The sequence below is a fragment of the Oncorhynchus mykiss genome, chromosome 26, assembly GCF_013265735.2.
Source record: "Oncorhynchus mykiss isolate Arlee chromosome 26, USDA_OmykA_1.1, whole genome shotgun sequence".
In the NCBI taxonomy this organism is placed as follows: domain Eukaryota; kingdom Metazoa; phylum Chordata; class Actinopteri; order Salmoniformes; family Salmonidae; genus Oncorhynchus; species Oncorhynchus mykiss.
The window spans coordinates 7,043,863-7,065,791 of record NC_048590.1 but is presented as its reverse complement, the minus strand read 5'-3'; the positions used below and the strand labels follow the sequence as shown (position 1 = coordinate 7,065,791).

At 43.0% G+C, this 21,929-nt stretch overlaps 1 protein-coding gene and 2 long non-coding RNA genes across 3 annotated transcripts; 2 read left to right on the top strand and 1 right to left on the bottom strand.

Annotated features, from left to right (window-relative positions):
- The first annotated feature begins 4,240 nt into the window (after window positions 1-4,240).
- On the top strand, window positions 4,241-16,861 carry LOC110506999 (very-long-chain (3R)-3-hydroxyacyl-CoA dehydratase). Its single transcript, XM_036964021.1, has 11 exons — window positions 4,241-4,630; window positions 6,154-6,196; window positions 6,293-6,366; window positions 6,708-6,872; window positions 7,010-7,061; window positions 7,885-7,995; window positions 10,519-10,646; window positions 11,160-11,272; window positions 15,020-15,126; window positions 15,623-15,754; window positions 16,603-16,861. The coding sequence occupies exons 1-11, from the start codon at window positions 4,550-4,552 to the stop codon at window positions 16,677-16,679; spliced, it is 1,083 nt and encodes a 360-aa protein (XP_036819916.1). The 5' UTR covers window positions 4,241-4,549; the 3' UTR covers window positions 16,680-16,861.
- LOC118944480 lies at window positions 16,664-16,898 on the bottom strand. The gene is made up of 3 exons (XR_005039818.1): window positions 16,871-16,898; window positions 16,810-16,814; window positions 16,664-16,743 (listed from the first exon to the last, which is right to left on the bottom strand). It is a non-coding gene; the product is annotated as an uncharacterized LOC118944480 (long non-coding RNA).
- A 424-nt stretch (window positions 16,899-17,322) lies between these two features.
- On the top strand, window positions 17,323-18,032 carry LOC118944479. Its single transcript, XR_005039817.1, has 3 exons — window positions 17,323-17,399; window positions 17,449-17,925; window positions 17,970-18,032. It is a non-coding gene; the product is annotated as an uncharacterized LOC118944479 (long non-coding RNA).
- Window positions 18,033-21,929: the final 3,897 nt, after the last annotated feature.

Genomic DNA, 21,929 nt, shown 5'->3' with positions numbered 1-21,929 from the left:
CTTTGTTGAAGCTCCTTTGGCAGCGATTACAGCCTTGAGTCTTCATGGGTATGACGCTACAAGCTTGTCTGTATTGTATTTGGAGAGTTTCTCTCATTCTTCTCTGCTGATCCTTTCTAGCTCTGTCAGGTTGGATGGGGAGTGTCACTGCACAGCTATTTTCAGGTCTCCAGAGATGTTTGATCCGGTTCAAGTCCGGACTCTGGCTGGGTCACTCAAGGACATTCGGAGACTTGTCCCGAAGCCACTCCTGCGTTGTCTTGGCTGTGTGCTTAGGATTGCTGTCCTGTTGGAAGGTGAACCTTCGACCCAGTCTGAGGTCCCGAGCGATCTGGAGAAGGAATTCATCAAGGATCTCTCTGTACTTTGCTCTGTTCATCTTTCCCTCGATCCTGACTAGTCTCCCAGTCCCTGCTGCTGAAAAGCATCCCCAAAGCATGATGCTGCCACCACCATTCTTCATTGTAGGGATGGTGCCAGGTTTCCTCCAGACGTGATGCTTGGCATTCAGGCCAAATAGTTCAATCTTGGTTTTATCAGACCAGAGAATCTTGTTTCTCAAGGTCTGAATCCTTTCGGTGCCTTTTGGCAAACTCCAAACGGGCTGTAATGTGCCTTTTACTGAGGAGTGGTTTCCGCCTGGCCACAGAGATGGTTGTCCTTCTGGAAGGTTCTCCCATCTCCACAGAGGAGCTCTCAGAGTAACCATCAGATTCTTGGTCACCTCCCTGACCAAGGCCCTTCTCCCCTGATTGCTCAGCTTTAGGAAGTGTCTTGGTAGTTCCAAACTTCTTCCATTTAAGAATGATGGAGGCCACTGTGTGCTTGGGGACATTCAAAGCTGAAAACATTTTTTTGCTACCCTTCCCCAGATCTGTACCTCAACACAATCCTGTCTCTGAGCTCTACGGGCAATTCCTTTGACCTCATGGCTTGGTTTTTGCTCTGACATGCACTGTCAACTGTGGGACCTTTTATATAGACAGGTGTGTGCCTTTCCAAATCATGTCCAATCAATTGAATTTACCACAGGTGGACTCCAAGTTGTAAAAACATCTCAACGTTTATCAATCGAAACAGGATGCACCTGAGCTCAATTTTAAGAATTTTATAGCAAATAGTCTGAATACTTATGTAAATTTAAGGTATCTTTTATTTGTAATAAATTAGCACATTTATAAATCCTGTTTTTGCTTTGTCATTTTGGGGTATTGTGTGTAGATTGGATCAAAAATAACAAACTCATTTTAGAATAAGGCTGTAATGTAACAAAATGTGGAAAAAGTCAAGGGGTCTGAATACTTTCCGAATGCACCATTCATAGACTCGTAGACCTACAGCATCACAAGTAGGTCAAACTTGATAGTTTGGCGTGCTGGCGCTCTAACCAAGATAATTTTTTGGGGGTCTGGACTGTTGATACATGCATCATCTGTCTGGACCTGTATTACTTGCAGTGGTGTGAAGTATTTAAGTAGTACTTCAATGTATTTTTACTTAAGTAGTTTTTTGGGGGTATCTGTACTTTACTATTTTTATATTTATGTCTACTTTTACTTCACTACATTCCTGAAGGAAAATAATGTACTTTTTACTGCATACATTTTCCCTGACACAAAAAAGTACTTGTTACATTTTGCATGTAAAAATGGTCAAAAATCACACACTTATCAAAAGAACATCCCTGGTCATCCCTACTAGCCTCTGATCTGGAGGACTCACTAAACAGAGAACATCCCCGGTCATCCCTACAGCCTCTTATCTGGAGGACTCACTAAACAGAGAACATCCCTGGTCATCCCTACTAGCCTCTGATCTGGAGGACTCACTAAACAGAGAACATCCCTGGTCATCCCTACTGCCTCTGATCTGGTGGACTCACTAAACAGAGAACATCCCTAGTCATCCCTACTGCCTCTGATCTGGTGGACTCACTAAACAGAGAACATCCCCGGTCATCCCTCCTGTCTCTGATCTGGAGGACTCACTAAACAGAGAACATCCCTGGTCATCCCTCCTGTCTCTGATCTGGAGGACTCACTAAACAGAGAACATCCCTGGTCATCCCTACTGCCTCTGATCTGGTGGACTCACTAAACAGAGAACATCCCTAGTCATCCCTACTGCCTCTGATCTGGTGGACTCACTAAACAGAGAACATCCCCGGTCATCCCTCCTGTCTCTGATCTGGAGGACTCACTAAACAGAGAACATCCCTGGTCATCCCTACTGCCTCTGATCTGGCAGACTCACTAAACAGAGAACATCCCCGGTCATCCCTCCTGTCTCTGATCTGGCGGACTCACAAAACAGAGAACATCCCTAGTCATCCCTACTGCCTCTGATCTGGTGGACTCACTAAACAGAGAACATCCCTGGTCATCCCTACTGCCTCTGATCTGGAGGACTCACTAAACAGAGAACATCCCTGGTCATCCCTACTGCCTCTGATCTGGTGGACTCACTAAACAGAGAACATCCCTGGTCATCCCTACTGCCTCTGATCTGGAGGACTCACTAAACAGAGAACATCCCTGGTCATCCTCTGATCTGGCAGACTCACTAAACAGAGAACATCCCTGGTCATCCCTACTGCCTCTGATCTGGAGGACTCACTAAACAGAGAACATCCCTGGTCATCCCTACTGCCTCTGATCTGGAGGACTCACTAAACAGAGAACATCCCTGGTCATCCCTACTGCCTCTGATCTGGTGGACTCACTAAACAGAGAACATCCCTGGTCATCCCTACTGCCTCTGATCTGGAGGACTCACTAAACAGAGAACATCCCTGGTCATCCCTACTAGCCTCTGATCTGGCGGACTCACAAAACAGAGAACATCCCTAGTCATCCCTACTGCCTCTGATCTGGTGGACTCACTAAACAGAGAACATCCCTGGTCATCCCTACTGCCTCTGATCTGGAGGACTCACTAAACAGAGAACATCCCTGGTCATCCCTACTGCCTCTGATCTGGTGGACTCGCTAAACAGAGAACATCCCTGGTCATCCCTACTGCCTCTGATCTGGAGGACTCACTAAACAGAGAACATCCCTGGTCATCCCTACTGCCTCTGATCTGGAGGACTCACAAAACACAAATGCTTCGTTTGTAAATGATGTCTGAGTGATGGAGTGTTGGAGTGATGGAGTGTTGGAGTGATGGAGTGTTGGAGTGATGGAGTGATGGAGTGTTGGAGTGATGGAGTGATGGAGTGATGGAGTGTTGGAGTGATGGAGTGTTGGAGTGTTGGAGTGATGGAGTGATGGAGTGATGGAGTGTTGGAGTGTTGGAGTGATGGAGTGTTGGAGTGTTGGAGTGATGGAGTGTTGGAGTGTTGGAGTGATGGAGTGTTGGAGTGATGGAGTGTTGGAGTGATGGAGTGATGGAGTGTTGGAGTGTTGGAGTGATGGAGTGTTGGAGTGTTGGAGTGTTGGAGTGATGGAGTGTTGGAGTGATGGAGTGATGGAGTGTGCCCCTGGCTATCTGACAATAAATAAAAAATGGTCCCTTCTGGTTTTCTTAATATACCGAATTTGAAATGATTTATACTTTTAGTTTTGATACTTATGTACATTTTAGAAGTTCCATTTACTTTTTATACTTAAGTACATTTAAAACCAAATACTTTTACTCAAGTATTATTTTACTGGGTGACTTTCACTTTTAACTTAATAGAAAATGACAAGTAATCTTTACTTTCACTTAAGTATGACAACGGAGTTCTTTTTCCACCACTGATTACTTGACTGATTGTATAACAGTCACTTGTATTGTATGGACTGTATATAGTACATAACATGAGGGTGGATATCACTCAATCCTTTTCACACATCAGGTGTGAACATTTCAGAAGGCATGAATTGGCTGGTGTCACATGGAGCGGAACATGACGCGAGCAGCCCTTGGATGTTGGTTTCACCCATAGCATACATGAAGCCCCGAATTAAAACAAAATAATACCTTTGTAAGATCTGTACTTCTGTACAGTCCAAGACAAATACAGAGACCATCCATATTATATGTATTTCCATTTAAATAGTATCAATGTTTTCAAAAAAAAAAAAAAAATTGTACCGACTGTGCACGAGCACGTTCCTTCCTTTGTTTTGATTTGTGGGTGTAACGCGCACGTAGCGACACCTGAGCTACGTTCAATGCAGAAAAACGTACTGTAACGTTCAATTCAACGGAAACGGTGCTGTTCTGAACGACCAGTTCAAAAACGGGGAAGGCGTAGTTGGATGGGGTTTGTGCTGGAGGACCGCTGTGCCGCAGTCATTTATAGTAAATTGCTTCGATACACACGGAGCAAACGTACCTCAAAGTAAGTTCAAGATCGTTTTAGGGAACCGTGTCGTTCAGTACAAACCGTTAAGCAACGTAAACGTTCAATCGAACTGAACGCACCCCTGAGTATCATGGATGACTGTTTCCGCATCTAACCAGCTGTCCTAATGAATGAGGCGGAGGATCTCCAGCATTGCTTCTCAGTGATATAACAGCAAGGATATTAATTTCACTAACAGTACCTTTAGATATCACAATGCAGACCCTCACACCCCACGTGTATTGGGCACAGCGTCATGCAGACATCTACCTGCGTGTGGAGCTGAGTGACGCTAAGGTATGTTACGGATGATCTCCGGGACCGACCTGTCATCGAGCTAGATGGTTAGGACAACAAGCCAGCTAGATGGTTAGGACAACAAGCCAGCTAGATGGTTAGGACAACAAGCCAGCTAGATGGTTAGGACAACAAGCCAGCTAGATGGTTAGGACAACAAGCCAGCTAGATGGTTAGGACAACAAGCCAGCTAGATGGCTAGGACAACAAACCAGCTAGATGGTTAGGACAACAAGCCAGCTAGATGGTTAGGATAACAAGCCAGCTAGATGGTTAGGACAACAAGCCAGCTAGATGGTTAGGACAACAAGCCAGCTAGATGGTTAGGACAACAAGCCAGCTAGATGGTTAGGACAACAAGCCAGCTAGATGGTTAGGATAACAAGCCAGCTAGATGGTTAGGATAACCAGCCAACTAGATGGTTAGGATAACAAGCCAGCTAGATGGTTAGGATAACAAGCCAGCTAGATGGTTAGGACAACAAGCCAGCTAGATGGTTAGGACAACAAGCCAGCTAGATGGTTAGGATAACAAGCCAGCTAGATGGTTAGGACAACAAGCCAGCTAGATGGTTAGGACAACAAGCCAGCTAGATGGTTAGGACAACAAGCCAGCTAGATGGTTAGGACAACAAGCCAGCTAGATGGTTAGGACAACAAGCCAGCTAGATGGCTAGGACAACAAGCCAGCTAGATGGTTAGGACAACAAGCCAGCTAGATGGTTAGGACAACAAGCCAGCTAGATAGCCTCTTTCAGCCTGTAATAAGTGTATTTGTTTAAGCTCACTGCTGGACGTTGTCAATTGAATGCACGTCGCTGACATGAACAAATTACATACATGACATTAGCTACAATGCTGCTTAGAGAATGGACTGATGGCAGCCCCATGCTTACATGTTAGCTAGTAAGCTCATACATCTAGCTAGATAATTTACCACTTGTTCTATTAGCTATACAGAGTGATAACAAAAGTGGAGCATGTCACAAGACATAATATATATATATATAATTTATATAACTTATTATATATAGTTTCCTGAGGTCTTGATCCAGTGTTTCCACATAACAAAATCAGGTCGTCATGAGAAGTATGGTTCTCGACGAGGCGAGACAGTAGCCAACACTCAGCGACTGAAGCTAACTAGCTACTGTAATTCATATTGAGTTGTAGTAGCTAGTGGTGGTGGTGCATCCTACCAAATGTCAATGCTTCATAAAAGATTCAGGAATTGTCATGGTGATCGCTGGATCCAATTTAGCCAGTCAGCAAACACACACTCGAGGTACATCGTGACCACGTGTACTCCAGCTACGTACTACTTACTGTATGTGATGTCATCAGAACACGTTTAGTGATGCTGTATGTGTGAAGGAAACACATCCGCCATTCAGTCACTTAGTTTGATCTCAACCAATGTTAGTGTGTGGTTTCTATATTTAGCCTGGTAGCTGACAGTCTTCCGCTTTTTGAGTTGTTTGTTGTTGATGCATGACATTTTTCTTTTTTGCATTTTTTTTTAGGATCTTGAAATCTGCGTGCAAAACAACACCCTGCAATTCAAAGGTTGGTGGTTTGTATTACGCTGGAACAGAAAGAAGGAAAATACGTCTAGTCTGTACAGAGTGCATGGTATTAAACCGACGTTCCTTTGTTGGACAGCTCAGGGTCACGGCGCTAAAGGAGACCATGACTATGAGTTCAGTCTGGACTTCCTGGAACCAGTGAAACCTGAGGTATTCTATTATTTCCTATTCCAGAAATGTAGTTTTTTTTTCATTAGTGATAAATACCTCACACTCTTCTCAGTCTCAAAGACAAACATTCTCTTCTGGTACTAGAGATTGTTACTGTTCCCTGCTTGTGGTTTATTAGTAAGTGTGTCTTCCGCAGGAGGCTGCTCATGATAATGTCTGGAACGGAGCAAATGGAATGGAATGGAAACCATGTATTTGATACCATGCCACTGATTCCGCTCCAGTCATTACCACGAGCCCGTCCTCCCCAAATGAAGGTGCCACCAACCTCCTGTGGTATCTACAATTATTATCATACTCACTGTGTGTCTGTCTGCCAGGTTAGTCACAGGTCGACCCAGCGCCTGGTAAATGTGACTGTGAGGAAGCAAGAGCAGCGTTGGTGGGACAGACTCACTCTGCAGGAGAGGAAACCTCTCTTCCTGGCGCCAGACTTCGACCGTTGGCTCGACGAATCAGACGCGGAGATGGAGCTTCAGGCTAAGGTAGTAATGACCAGGGTCAGTTTTGGTACAACTTTTAGATGTAATACACAAGGAAGTATAAGGCTTTATTTATTTTGTCTCTTATAAGGGTGTTATGACATTTATTACACCTGACGGTCTGTCTGTTTTGTTTTCAGGAAGAGGAGAAGATAAACAAGGTCAGCATCGAGTCAAGAATCCGTAAAGACCGTAAGTACCGAGCGGTGCAGCTGTGAGCACCGCGGCCCTTTTTATCTCTAATCTGAATATTTACATTTCTTGGTAAAGATGCTGTTGGTTTAGACCAGGGATCATCAACTACGTTCAGCCTCAGGCTGATATATTTATTTTTCATTAACCAGTTGGTCGGCAGACCGGAACATGAGCACAAATCATTTGTAGACTGCAATTTGACGGCAAGAATCCAAAAACGGATCATTTGAAACGTTGCTTAAAGTTGTATCCGATCACGTCTCTCTCTATTATACTTGAGAACAGATTTGACAAAATTAACATCCTGGTGTTTTTACTTTTATCTCCAACAATGAAAATGCAAAAAGAAAAAAGAAAGAAAAATTCAACTTTTTTTTTTTCTCTGAAAAGTTGTGGGGCCAAATAAATCCACCGCGGGCCGCCAACTGGCCGCCAACCCTGGTTTTGACTGTGCATCATCTTTTAGTTTATACCACACACAAGTACAAACTACCTTTTTTAAGTACTTGATATTTGATAATGTAAACATCTGAAATGTCATGTCAAATCATTTTGGTTTTGGTTATAGACATAAAAAACCAACTGACTGGAGTTTCCTTTGTGTTTTTTGAATTGTGTTTTTATTGAAAGCTGTACCATGTTCTCTCAGCCTACCTGTTCATGTACAACCTGATGTTATGTGTTTTAAAGATGTTGTATGGTAATATGTGGTTTGTTCTCTCAGCCTACCTGGGCCTGAAGAAGGGCTGTCTGTTCATATACAACCTGATGTTATGTGTTTTAAAGATGTTGTATGGTAATATGTGGTTTGTTCTCTCAGCCTACCTGGGCCTGAAGAAGGGCTATCTGTTCATGTACAACCTAGTCCAGTTCCTGGGCTTCTCCTGGATCTTTGTCAACATGACCGTCCGTCTCTTCATCCTGGGACAAGGTCAGTGGTCCAGAGCCTGCTGAGGGTCCAGCCTTGTTAGTAGCTGTTGTTTGTTGGTTGGTTGTCTTGAGAGTTGACGACAGCGTTGGCCATAGATAGACACACAGTAGGTGAAGTCAGTGTTTCAGGGATAGAAAATAATACATTCAGAATCATTCCTTTTCCACAGCTACAGTTGGAACTAGCTACCTCAGAACTGGTTCTTCATCATAATGTGAGAGAGTTAGTATTAGATGGCTCATATATAACACTAATATTTACATACATTATCATTCTTCCTCCTCTATTTTTTTTTTTAGCTGAAAGCTGTCTAGTCGTGTTTCTGAAAGCTGTCTAGTTTATATTCAGTTGTGTTTCTGTGAAGTGATCTGAGTGAGTCAGATTAAACCACACCAGCGAGCCAATGTGTTACTTCCCTAGAATAACTAAACAGGCTCTTTATTCATAGATGTGTCCATTTGAATACGAGAAAGGGAACATTGACTCTTAGCCTGTAGATTCATTTGTCTTGCAAATAGCTTTGAATAGCCTGGTGGTCCAGTCTGTTTGGCGTTTTAGCCAAATTCTGTTTGTATGTCTTCACAACATTTTAAGAGTTGACTACAGCAGTAGTTGCCACCCTGTTGTGTTTGGTCTATCTGCAGAGATACTTGAGGACACTAATGAGAACGTAGACCTACTGGTGAAATACACATTAAGTGGTACTTGGGGTGTACTTCAGGCACAGCTAAATGTGATTGGTGTAGAGCCACTAAAATAGGTTGAGATCCACTGGATTTGAGCACGTACAGTATGGAACCAGGCTACTCTGGATGTGCAGTGTTTGGCCTAACATGTTAGCACCACTGTGTAGCACCACTGTATAGCACCACTGTATAGCACCACTGTATAGTACCACTGTATAGCACCACTGTATAGCACCACTGTGTAGCACCACTGTGTAGCACCACTGTATAGCACCACTGTATAGCACCACTGTATAGCACCACTGTGTAGCACCACTGTGTAGCACCACTGTATAGCACCACTGTATAGCACCACTGTATAGCACCACTGTGTAGCACCACTGTATAGCACCACTGTATAGCACCACTGTATAGCACCACTGTGTAGCACCACTGTGTAGCACCACTGTGTAGCACCACTGTATAGCACCACTGTATAGCACCACTGTGTAGCACCACTGTGTAGCACCACTGTATAGTACCACTGTATAGCACCACTGTATAGCACCACTGTATAGCACCACTGTATAGCACCACTGTATAGTACCACTGTATAGCACCACTGTGTAGCACCACTGTATAGCACCACTGTATAGTACCACTGTATAGCACCACTGTGTAGCACCACTGTGTAGCACCACTGTGTAGCACCACTGTATAGCACCACTGTGTAGCACCACTGTGTTGCACCACTGTATAGCAACACTGTGTAGCACCACTGTGTTGCACCACTATATAGCACCACTGTGTAGCACCACTGTATTGCACCACTGTATAGCACCACTGTATAGCACCACTGTGTAGCACCACTGTATAGCACCACTGTGTAGCACCACTGTATAGCACCACTGTATAGCACCACTGTGTTGCACCACTGTGTAGCACCACTGTATAGCACCACTGTGTAGCACCACTGTATAGCACCACTGTATAGCACCACTGTATAGCACCACTGTGTTGCACCACTGTATAGCACCACTGTATAGTACCACTGTGTAGCACCACTGTATAGCACCACTGTATAGTACCACTGTGTAGCACCACTGTATAGCACCACTGTGTAGCACCACCGTGTAGCACCACTGTGTAGTATCACTGTGTAGCACCACTGTGTAGTATCACTGTGTAGCACCACTGTATAGTACCACTGTGTAGCACCACTGTGTAGCACCACTGTATAGCACCACTGTGTAGCACCACTGTATAGCACCACTGTATAGCACCACTGTATAGCACCACTGTATAGCACCACTGTGTAGCACCACTGTATAGCACCACTGTATAGCACCACTGTGTAGCACCACTGTATAGCACCACTGTATAGCACCACTGTATAGTACCACTGTATAGCACCACTGTATAGCACCACTGTGTAGTACCACTGTATAGCACCACTGTGTAGCACCACTGTGTAGCACCACTGTATAGCACCACTGTGTAGCTGTTGGTAACTGTGTTCTACCTCTCCACTGTGTAACTGTGTTCTACCTCTCCACTGTGTAACTGTGTTCTACCTCTCCACTGTGTAACTGTGTTCTACCTCTCCACTGTGTAACTGTGTTCTACCTCTCCACTGTGTAACTGTGTTCTACCTATCCACTGTGTAACTGTGTTCTACCTATCCACTGTGTAACTGTGTTCTACCTCTCCACTGTGTAACTGTGTTCTACCTCTCCACTGTGTAATTGTGTTCTACCTCTCCACTGTGTAACTGTGTTCTACCTCTCCACTGTGTAACTGTGTTCTACCTCTCCACTGTGTAACTGTGTTCTACCTCTCTTTCTCTCCCTCTTGTCAGACTCGTTCTATGACACGTTCCACACCATTGCTGACATGATGTACTTCTGTCAGATGATGGCCGTAGCAGAGGTCATGAACCCTCTAGTGGGTCTGGTCAAGACAGGGGTGTTCCCTGCTATGATCCAGGTAGGGTTCAATCCAAACACACAGAAAAATAACTTTCAAAATGACTTGGGTTTAAAATAAAAAAAAACACATGCTAATTTAGGTTACATTGACTTTTTAGTTGTTTTTGGTTAGTCAAAGCTAAAGTTAGCGGCAATGGTTTTGTAAACCAACCCAAAGCAAAGATTCTCAGCTTTCAGGTTGAGGCCGGGGTGCATTCAGGTTGAGGCCAGGATGCATTCAGGTTGAGGCCGGGATGCATTCAGGTTGAGGCCGGGATGCATTCAGGTTGAGGCCGGGATGCATTCAGGTTGAGGCCAGGATGCATTCAGGTTGAGGCCAGGATGCATTCAGGTTGAGGCCAGGATGCATTCAGGTTGAGGCCGGGATGCATTCAGGTTGAGGCCGGGATGCATTCAGGTTGAGGCCGGGATGCATTCAGGGCGAGGACAAGTGATTTTGTATTTAGGGTGAATTAACCCTTTAATGAAGTGTGTTTCTGTGATTTTTTGTTGTTGTTGTTGACCTGTCCAGGTGGTGGGTAGGAACGTAATCCTGTTTGTGATCTTCGGTAGTCTGGAGGAGATGCAGAACAAAGCAGTGGTCTTCTTCGTCTTCTACCTCTGGAGCACCATAGAGATCTTCAGGTGACTCTACCTCTATAGTCAATATAGATCTACAGGTGACTCTACCTCTATAGTACAGTTAATATAGATCTACAGGTGACTCTACCTCTATAGTATAGTTAATATAGATCTACAGGTGACTCTACCTCTATAGTATAGTCAATATAGATCTACAGGTGACTCTACCTCTATAGTATAGTCAATATAGATCTACAGGTGACTCTACCTCTATAGTAGAGTTAATATAGATCTACAGGTGGCTCTACCTCTATAGTATAGTCAATATAGATCTACAGGTGGCTCTACCTCTATAGTTAATATAGATCTACAGGTGACTCTACCTCTATAGTCAATATAGATCTACAGGTGACTCTACCTCTATAGTATAGTCAATATAGATCTACAGGTGACTCTACCTCTATAGTATAGTCAATATAGATCTACAGGTGACTCTACCTCTATAGTTAATATAGATCTACAGGTGACTCTACCTCTATAGTATAGTCAATATAGATCTACAGGTGACTCTACCTCTATAGTTAATATAGATCTACAGGTGACTCTACCTCTATAGTTAATATAGATCTACAGGTGACTCTACCTCTATAGTTAATATAGATCTACAGGTGACTCTACCTCAATACGGCTCACATCCAGATAACGGACAAAATAAAGGAAACACAACATAAAGTTGCTTCAATGCACCTCCTCATAGATTCTACAGGTTCTGGAACTCTATTGGAGGGATGTGACATCGTTCTATTGGAGGGATGTGACATTATTCTTCCACCAGAAAATTCCATAATGTGGTGTTTTGTTGATGGCGGTGCACCATGTCAGGCTCTGCAACAGAATCTCCCAGAAGTGTTGAGTTGGGTTGAGATCTGGAGACTGAAACGGCCAGGGTAAATAGTTTACGTTGTTTTCATGGGTTTTCCTTAACTCTTTTTCTATAACCTCAACTTTAGTCTCCTCACCTGCGATCGAAGTATCCTAAAGAGTGGTTCGGTGTTAGATATATGGTGTAAGGAAATTGTCATCAATCAATCAAATGTATTTATATAGCCCTTCTTACATCAGCTGATATCTCAAAGTGCTGTACAGAAACCCAGCCTAAAACCCCAAACAGCAAGTATTGCAGATGTAGAAGCACGGTGGCTAGGAAAAACTCCCTAGAAAGGCAGGAACCTAAGAGGAAACCTAGAGAGGAACCAGGCTCTGAGGGGAGGCCAGTCCTCTTCTGGCTGTGCCGGGTGGAGATTAGAAACCTAGAGAGGAACCAGGCTCCGAGGGGTTGCCAGTCCTCTTCTGGCTGTGCCGGGTGGAGATTAGAAACCTAGAGAGGAAACAGGCTCCGAGGGGTGGCCAGTCCTCTTCTGGCTGTGCCGGGTGGAGATTAGAAACCTAGAGAGGAACCAGGCTCTGAGGGGTGGCCAGTCCTCTTCTGGCTGTGCCGGGTGGAGATTAGAAACCTAGAGAGGAAACAGGCTCCGAGGGGTTGCCAGTCCTCTTCTGGCTGTGCCGGGTGGAGATTAGAAACCTAGAGAGGAAACAGGCTCCGAGGGGTTGCCAGTCCTCTTCTGGCTGTGCCGGGTGGAGATTAGAAACCTAGAGAGGAAACAGTGAGACTAGTTGTAACCATGAATGGACCAGCTAGTGAGGCTAGTTGTAACCATGAATGGACCAGCTAGTGAGGCTAGTTGTAACCATGAATGGACCAGCTAGTGAGGCTAGTTGTAACCATGAATGGACCAGCTAGTGAGGCTAGTTGTAACCATGAATGGGCATTATATTACCAGCTAGTGAGGCTAGTTGTAACTATGAATGGACATTTTATTACCAGCTAGTGAGACTAGTTGTAACCATGAATGGACCAGCTAGTGAGACTAGTTGTAAGCATGAATGGATCAGCTAGTGAGGCTAGTTGTAACCATGAATGGACCAGCTAGTGAGGCTAGTTGTAACCATGAATGGACATTATATTACCAGCTAGTGAGACTAGTTGTAACCATGAATGGACCAGCTAGTGAGGCTAGTTGTAACCATGAATGGACCAGCTAGTGAGGCTAGTTGTAACCATGAATGGACCAGCTAGTGAGGCTAGTTGTAACCATGAATGGACCAGCTAGTGAGGCTAGTTGTAACCATGAATGGACATTATATTACCAGCTAGTGAGGCTAGTTGTAACCACGAATGGACCAGCTAGTGAGACTAGTTGTAACCATGAATGGACCAGCTAGTAAGGCTAGTTGTAACCATGAATGGACCAGCTAGTGAGGCTAGTTGTAACCATGAATGGACCAGCTAGTGAGACTAGTTGTAACCATGAATGGACCAGCTAGTGAGACTAGTTGTAACCATGAATGGACCAGCTAGTGAGGCTAGTTGTAACCATGAATGGACCAGCTAATGAGACTAGTTGTAACCATGAATGGACCAGCTAGTGAGGCTAGTTGTAACCATGAATGGACCAGCTAGTGAGGCTAGTTGTAACCATGAATGGACCAGCTTGTGAGGCTAGTTGTAACCATGAATGGACCAGCTAGTGAGACAAGTTGTAACCATGAATGGACCAGCTAGTGAGGCTAGTTGTAACCATGAATGGACCAGCTAGTGAGGCTAGTTGTAACCGTGAATGGACCAGCTAGTGAGGCTAGTTGTAACCGTGAATGGACCAGCTAGTGAGGCTAGTTGTAACCGTGAATGGACCAGCTAGTGAGGCTAGTTGTAACCGTGAATGGACCAGCTAGTGAGGCTAGTTGTAACCGTGAATGGACCAGCTAGTGAGGCTAGTTGTAACCGTGAATGGACCAGCTAGTGAGGCTAGTTGTAACCGTGAATGGACCAGCTAGTGAGGCTAGTTGTAACCGTGAATGGACCAGCTAGTGAGGCTAGTTGTAACCGTGAATGGATCAGCTAGTGAGGCTAGTTGTAACCATGAATGGACATTATATTACCAGCTAGTGAGGCTAGTTGTAACCATGAGTGGACCAGCTAGTGAGGCTAGTTGTAACCATGAATGGATCAGCTAGTGAGGCTAGTTGTAACCATGAATGGACCAGCTAGTGAGGCTAGTTGTAACCATGAATGGACCAGCTAGTGAGGCTAGTTGTAACCGTGAATGGACATTATATTACCAGCTAGTGAGGCTAGTTGTAACCATGAATGGACCAGCTAGTGAGGCTAGTTGTAACCATGAATGGACCAGCTAGTGAGGCTAGTTGTAAGCATTTCGCAGGTACCCGTTTTACACGTTGGCCTGCACTGTATTGCAGCCTTCTCACTAGTGCTGTTACTGTTGTTATTTGCCTGTTCTACATGAAGACCTGCATTGTATTGCTGTTTTGTTGTCTGTCCCAGGTATCCATTCTACATGTTGACCTGCATTGTATTGCTGTTTTGTTGGCTGTCCCAGGTATCCATTCTACATGTTGACCTGCATTGTATTGCTCCCTGCTTGTGAATGATGCTAAATAAACCTGTTGTTTTGTCGTCTGTCCCAGGTATCCATTCTACATGTTGACCTGCATTGTATTGCTCCCTGCTTGTGAATGATGCTAAATAAACCTGTTGTTTTGTCGTCTGTCCCAGGTATCCATTCTACATGTTGACCTGCATTGTATTGCTCCCTGCTTGTGAATGATGCTAAATAAACCTGTTGTTTTGTCGTCTGTCCCAGGTATCCATTCTACATGTTGACCTGCATTGTATTGCTCCCTGCTTGTGAATGATGCTAAATAAACCTGTTGTTTTGTCGTCTGTCCCAGGTATCCATTCTACATGCTGGCCTGCATCGACACAGACTGGAAGCTGCTGACCTGGCTCAGATACTCCATCTGGATGCCCCTCTACCCTCTGGGGGTGCTAGCAGAGGGTCAGTGGGCCTGTCACACACACAACACACTACACACACACACACACCATACACCATACACACACACCACACACACACACACACCATACACCATACACACACACCATACACCATACACACACACCACACACACACACACACCATATACACACACACCATACACACACACACACCACACACTCACGCACACACACACACACACACACACACACACACACCATACACACACACACACCATACACACACACACACCACACACTCACGCACGCACACACACACACACACACACACACACACCATACACACACACACACCACACACACCACACACACACACTCCTCAGAGAGCTCTATGCCTGCTATATTCACTTATTATGTAAATTGTATGTAAATAATTGTGGTATGATGTTTGTAGTCAAACAAGATATTATTTAGTTATTACCAAGATATCCGAGTGTTGCTATGTATTCCTGTCTGTCCTGTCTGTTTCCTCTTAGCTATCGCTGTGATCCAGTCCCTGCCTATCTTCGATGAGACCCGTCTGTACAGCATCCCTCTACCTACGGTCCTGGGCTCGTCCTTCAGCTTTTCCTTCACTCTGAAGATCTACCTGGCCCTCATGTTCCTCGGTCAGTTAGTACCACTCTCTGACCCTACACCCTAACCCTCCACCTTAACCCTCCATCCTAACACTCTACCCTAACCCTCTACTCTAACCCTCTCTCTAACCCTTTACCCTAACCCTCTCTCTGACCCTCTCTCTGACCCTCTCTCTAACCCTCTACCCTAACCCTCTACTCTAACCCTCTCTCTAACCCTCTACCCTAACCCTCTCTCTGACCCTCTCTCTGACCCTCTCTCTAACCCTCTACCCTAACCCTCTCTCTGACCCTCTCTCTGACCCTCTCTCTGACCCTCTACCCTAACCCTCTCTCTGACCCTCTCTCTGACCCTCCCTCTGACCCTCTCTCTAACCCTCTCTCTGACCCTCTCTCTAACCCTCTACCCTAACCCTCTCTCTGACCCTCTCTCTGACCCTCTCTCTAACCCTCTACCCTAACCCTCTCTCTAACCCTCTCTCTGACCCTCTCTCTAAGCCTCTCTCTGACCCTCTCTCTGACCCTCTCTCTAACCCTCTCTCTGACCCTCTCTCTGACCCTCTCTCTAACCCTCTACCCTAACCCTCTACCCTAACCCTCTCTCTAACCCTCTCTCTGACCCTCTCTCTAACCCTCTACCCTAACCCTCTCTCTGACCCTCTCTCTGACCCTTTCTCTGACCCTCCACCCTCCAGCTGTATCTATCTGTCATGTTTCAGGATCTGTTAATGTCTCTAAGGGAGAAACATACACTTTGGGTCAAAATACGATTTGTTTTCTTACACTATCTTTGCTTGGACTTGTCTTTCTGGCCAAGTGGATGTAGTTTGCACTTAACAAACATTTTAAATGATAAAAAGTAGTTTTTTTCTTCCCAGGTCTGTTCATCAACTTCCGCCACCTGTTTCGCCAGAGGAGGAGACGAATGCGCTCCAGGAAGAGGAAAAATAACTAACGGATAGAAAGACACACCTCACGATCTCTCCAGTCTCACTGCTGGTTGCCTTTTCACACCTCTCCTCCCACCTCTCTCTTCTCTCCTCACCTCACACCTCTGTCCTCTCCTCTCTCACCTCACCTCACACCTCTCCTCTCTCTCTTCTCTCCTCACCTCACCCCTCTGTCCTCTCTCTCTTCTCTCCCCACCTCACACCTCTGTCCTCTCTCTCCTCTCCTCTCTTCTCTCCTCTCACACCTCTCTTCTCTCCTCTCGCCTCTGTCCTCTCCTCTCTTCTCTCCTCTCTCACCTCTCTTCTCTCCTCCACTGATAAACAACCAACCACATCCTCCTCTTCTATTTTCCTGTGGATGTACCTCCTCTAACAGACACTTATCTTCCTCACCCAGTCCTTCAGAGGTACCTCCTCTAACACAAACACTCATTTTCCTCACCCAGTCTGTCCTTCAGAGGTACCTCCTCTAACACAAACACTTCTCTTCCTCACCCAGTCTGTCCATCAGAGGTACCTCCTCTAACACAAACCCTTCCCTTCCTCACCAAGTCTGTCCATCAGAGGTACCTCCTCTAACACAAACACTTCTCTTCCTCACCCAGTCTGTCCATCAGAGGTACCTCCTCTAACACAAACACTCATCTTCCTCACCCAGTCTGTCCATCAGAGGTACCTCCTCTAACACAAACCCTTCCCTTCCTCACCCAGTCTGTCCATCAGAGGTATCTCCTCTAACACTAACACTCATCTTCCTCACCCAGTCCTTCAGAGGTACCTCCTCTAACACAAACACTCATCTTTCTCACCCAGTCTGTCCATCAGAGGTACCTCCTCTAACACAAACCCTTCCCTTCCTCACCCAGTCTGTCCATCAGAGGTACCTCCTCTAACACAAACCCTTCCCTTCCTCACCCAGTCTGTCCATCAGAGGTACCTCCTCTAACACAAACCCTTCCCTTCCTCACCCAGTCTGTCCATCAGAGGTACCTCCTCTAACACAAACCCTTCCCTTCCTCACCCAGTCTGTCCATCAGAGGTACCTCCTCTAACACAAACACTCATCTTCCTCACCCAGTCTGTCCATCAGAGGTACCTCCTCTAACACAAACACTCATCTTCCTCACCCAGTCTGTCCATCAGAGGTACCTCCTCTAACACAAACACTTCCCTTCCTCACCCAGTCTGTCCATCAGAGGTACCTCCTCTAACACAAACACTCATCTTCCTCACCCAGTCTGTCCATCAGAGGTACCTCCTCTAACACAAACACTTCTCTAGTCTGTCCATCAGAGGTACCTCCTCTAACACAAACACTCATCTTCCTCACCCAGTCTGTCCATCAGAGGTACCTCCTCTAACACAAACACTCATCTTCCTCACCCAGTCTGTCCATCAGAGGTACCTCCTCTAACACAAACACTCATCTTCCTCACCCAGTCTGTCCATCAGAGGTACCTCCTCTAACACAAACAAGTGCATTCAATTCACACCCTCTTTTTATGATTTATATCCATGTCATACTGTACTATTAGTATTAACAGATACATGTCATACTGTACTGTTAGTATTAACAGATACATGTCATACTGTACTGTTAGTATTAACAGATACATGTCATACTGTACTGTTAGTAATAGCAGATACATGTCATACTGTTAGTATTAACAGATACATGTCATACTATTAGTGTTAACAGATACATGTCATACTGTTAGTATTAACAGATACATGTCATACTGTACTGTTAGTATTAACAGATACATGTCATACTATTAGTATTAACAGATACATGTCATACTGTACTATTAGTATTAACAGATACATGTCATACTGTACTGTTAGTATTAACAGATACATGTCATACTGTACTGTTAGTAATAACAGATACATGTCATACTGTTAGTATTAACAGATACATGTCATACTATTAGTATTAACAGATACATGTCATACTGTTAGTATTAACAGATACATGTCATACTGTTAGTATTAACAGATACATGTCATACTGTACTGTTAATATTAACAGATACATGTCATACTGTTAGTATTAACAGATACATGTCATACTGTACTGTTAGTATTAACAGATACATGTCATACTGTTAGTATTAACAGATACATGTCATACTGTTAGTATTAACAGATACATGTCATACTGTACTGTTAATATTAACAGATACATGTCATACTGTTAGTATTAACAGATACATGTCATACTGTACTGTTAGTATTAACAGATACATGTCATACTGTTAGTATTAACAGATACATGTCATACTGTTAGTATTAACAGATACATGTCATACTGTACTGTTAGTATTAACAGATACATGTCATACTGTTAGTATTAACAGATACATGTCATACTGTACTATTAGTATTAACAGATACATGTCATACTGTACTGTTAGTAATAACAGATACATGTCATACTGTTAGTATTAACAGATACATGTCATACTATTAGTATTAACAGATACATGTCATACTGTTAGTATTAACAGATACATGTCATACTGTACTGTTAATATTAACAGATACATGTCATACTGTTAGTATTAACAGATACATGTCATACTGTACTGTTAGTATTAACAGATACATGTCATACTGTTAGTATTAACAGATACATGTCATACTGTTAGTATTAACAGATACATGTCATACTGTACTGTTAATATTAACAGATACATGTCATACTGTTAGTATTAACAGATACATGTCATACTGTACTGTTAGTATTAACAGATACATGTCATACTGTACTGTTAGTATTAACAGATACATGTCATACTGTTAGTATTAACAGATACATGTCATACTGTTAGTATTAACAGATACATGTCATACTGTACTGTTAGTATTAACAGATACATGTCATACTGTTAGTATTAACAGATACATGTCATACTGTACTGTTAGTATTGACAGATACATGTCATACTGTTAGTATTAACAGATACATGTCATACTGTACTGTTAGTATTAACAGATACATGTCATACTGTTAGTATTAACAGATACATGTCATACTGTACTATTAGTATTAACAGATACATGTCATACTGTACTGTTAGTATTAACAGATACATGTCATACTGTACTGTAGGTAATAACAGATACATGTCATACTGTACTATTAGTATTAACAGATACATGTCATACTGTACTGTTAGTAATAATAGATACATGTCATACTGTTAGTATTAACAGATACATGTCATACTGTACTATTAGTATTAACAGATACATGTCATACTGTACTGTTAGTATTAACAGATACATGTCATACTGTTCTGTTAGTATTAACAGATACATGTCATACTGTTAGTATTAACAGATACATGTCATACTGTACTATTAGTATTAACAGATACATGTCATACTGTACTGTTAGTAATAACAGATACATGTCATACTGTTAGTATTAACAGATACATGTCATACTGTACTATTAGTATTAACAGATACATGTCATACTGTACTGTTAGTAATAACAGATACATGTCATACTGTTAGTATTAACAGATACATGTCATACTGCACTGTTAGTATTAACAGATACATGTCATACTGTTAGTATTAACAGATACATGTCATACTGTACTATTAGTATTAACAGATACATATCATACTGTACTGTTAGTATTAACAGATACATGTCATAGTGTACTGTTAGTAATAACAGATACATGTCATACTGTACTATTAGTATTAACAGATACATGTCATACTGTACTGTTAGTAATAAAAGATACATGTCATACTGTTAGTATTAACAGATACATGTCATACTGTTAGTATTAACAGATACATGTCATACTGTACTATTAGTATTAACAGATACATGTCATACTGTACTGTTAGTAATAACAGATACATGTCATACTGTTAGTATTAACAGATACATGTCATACTGTTAGTATTAACAGATACATGTCATACTGTACTGTTAGTATTAACATATACATGTCATACTGTTAGTATTAACAGATACATGTCATACTGTACTGTTAGTATTGAAGGAGCTGTACTATAAACGGTTCTAGCGTCTCTTGGCCAGACTAAACAACTTGTGTATTTTCTGAATTCCATTTTGCATCTCATGTAATCCTCATAATGGACCTGCCTTCAGTTTGAATTCAGGAAGTGAAATGAAAACCTCCCATTGTATTCTATGAAGAGTGTTTTCAAATCACTCTTTTTATTTTGGATCCACTGTAATGACTTGACTGAATAGAACTGAATTGACTCTTGACTCTGTTACAGTCATTGATAGAACAGTCATGTTGCACTTCACTACTGTCCCATCTGACCATGAGTCAGCGTCAGGCCTAATGCTATACATTGTTTTGTTATAAGTTTTATTTATTTTATTTTTAAAGGCCCAGTGCAGTCAGACATATGTATTTATATATATTTCTACACTATGAGGTTGGAATAACACTGTGAAATTGTGAACATTATCATAATGTCCTTTTTAGTGTAAGAGTTCTTTGAATAGACTGACATTTCAGTCTGTTTTGGCAGGATGGAGTTTTGGCCTTCCACGGTGACATCACTATGGGGTGAATTAGTTAATAGACCAATAAGAAAGAGAGTTCTAAAACCCCTCTGCCAATAACAGCACAGTTTTCAGTTTTCCCCCTCCCCACTCAGACCACTCCCAGACAGACCTAGCTAAATTGTTGTGTGAGAAATTGCCCATTGTTAAGAATCTACTTTTTGTTTATTTAGTGACCATTTTAATTAAAATCACAGTAAGGTACTTCATTGTTACCCAGGAATGATTTGATATTGACATAAAAAAAAAAATATTGCTTTATTCCTAAAATAACTTTTGTATGCCAACAGTGTTTCTCATGCAGTAATAGAATCAAGCTGCATTCTGGGATGTAAGCTACTGTATTCTCCAGTGATGTTTATAGTCCCCGTGATATCTACTATCTCCATCATGCCATCCTTGCTGTGTTGTTCAAAGGCTCACTGATCTGTGTCTGATGACATGGTTAGAGTTGCGTCCCGACTCTCCACACTTCTCCTAGAGTGTGCTCTTGCACACTTCCTGTCATCGAAACAGACAAAGAGAACCGGTCAGAGCCCAGAACCTCAGGGAAATGGACGTTGTTAGAGAATTAAGGGAAGAGGATCACTGTCTGGAATCATGTGTTTTATTAGAAGGTTTTGAATGATTGAAGGATAAATTATAATGTGTGATATTATAATAACCAATAAAGTTGTGTGAAATA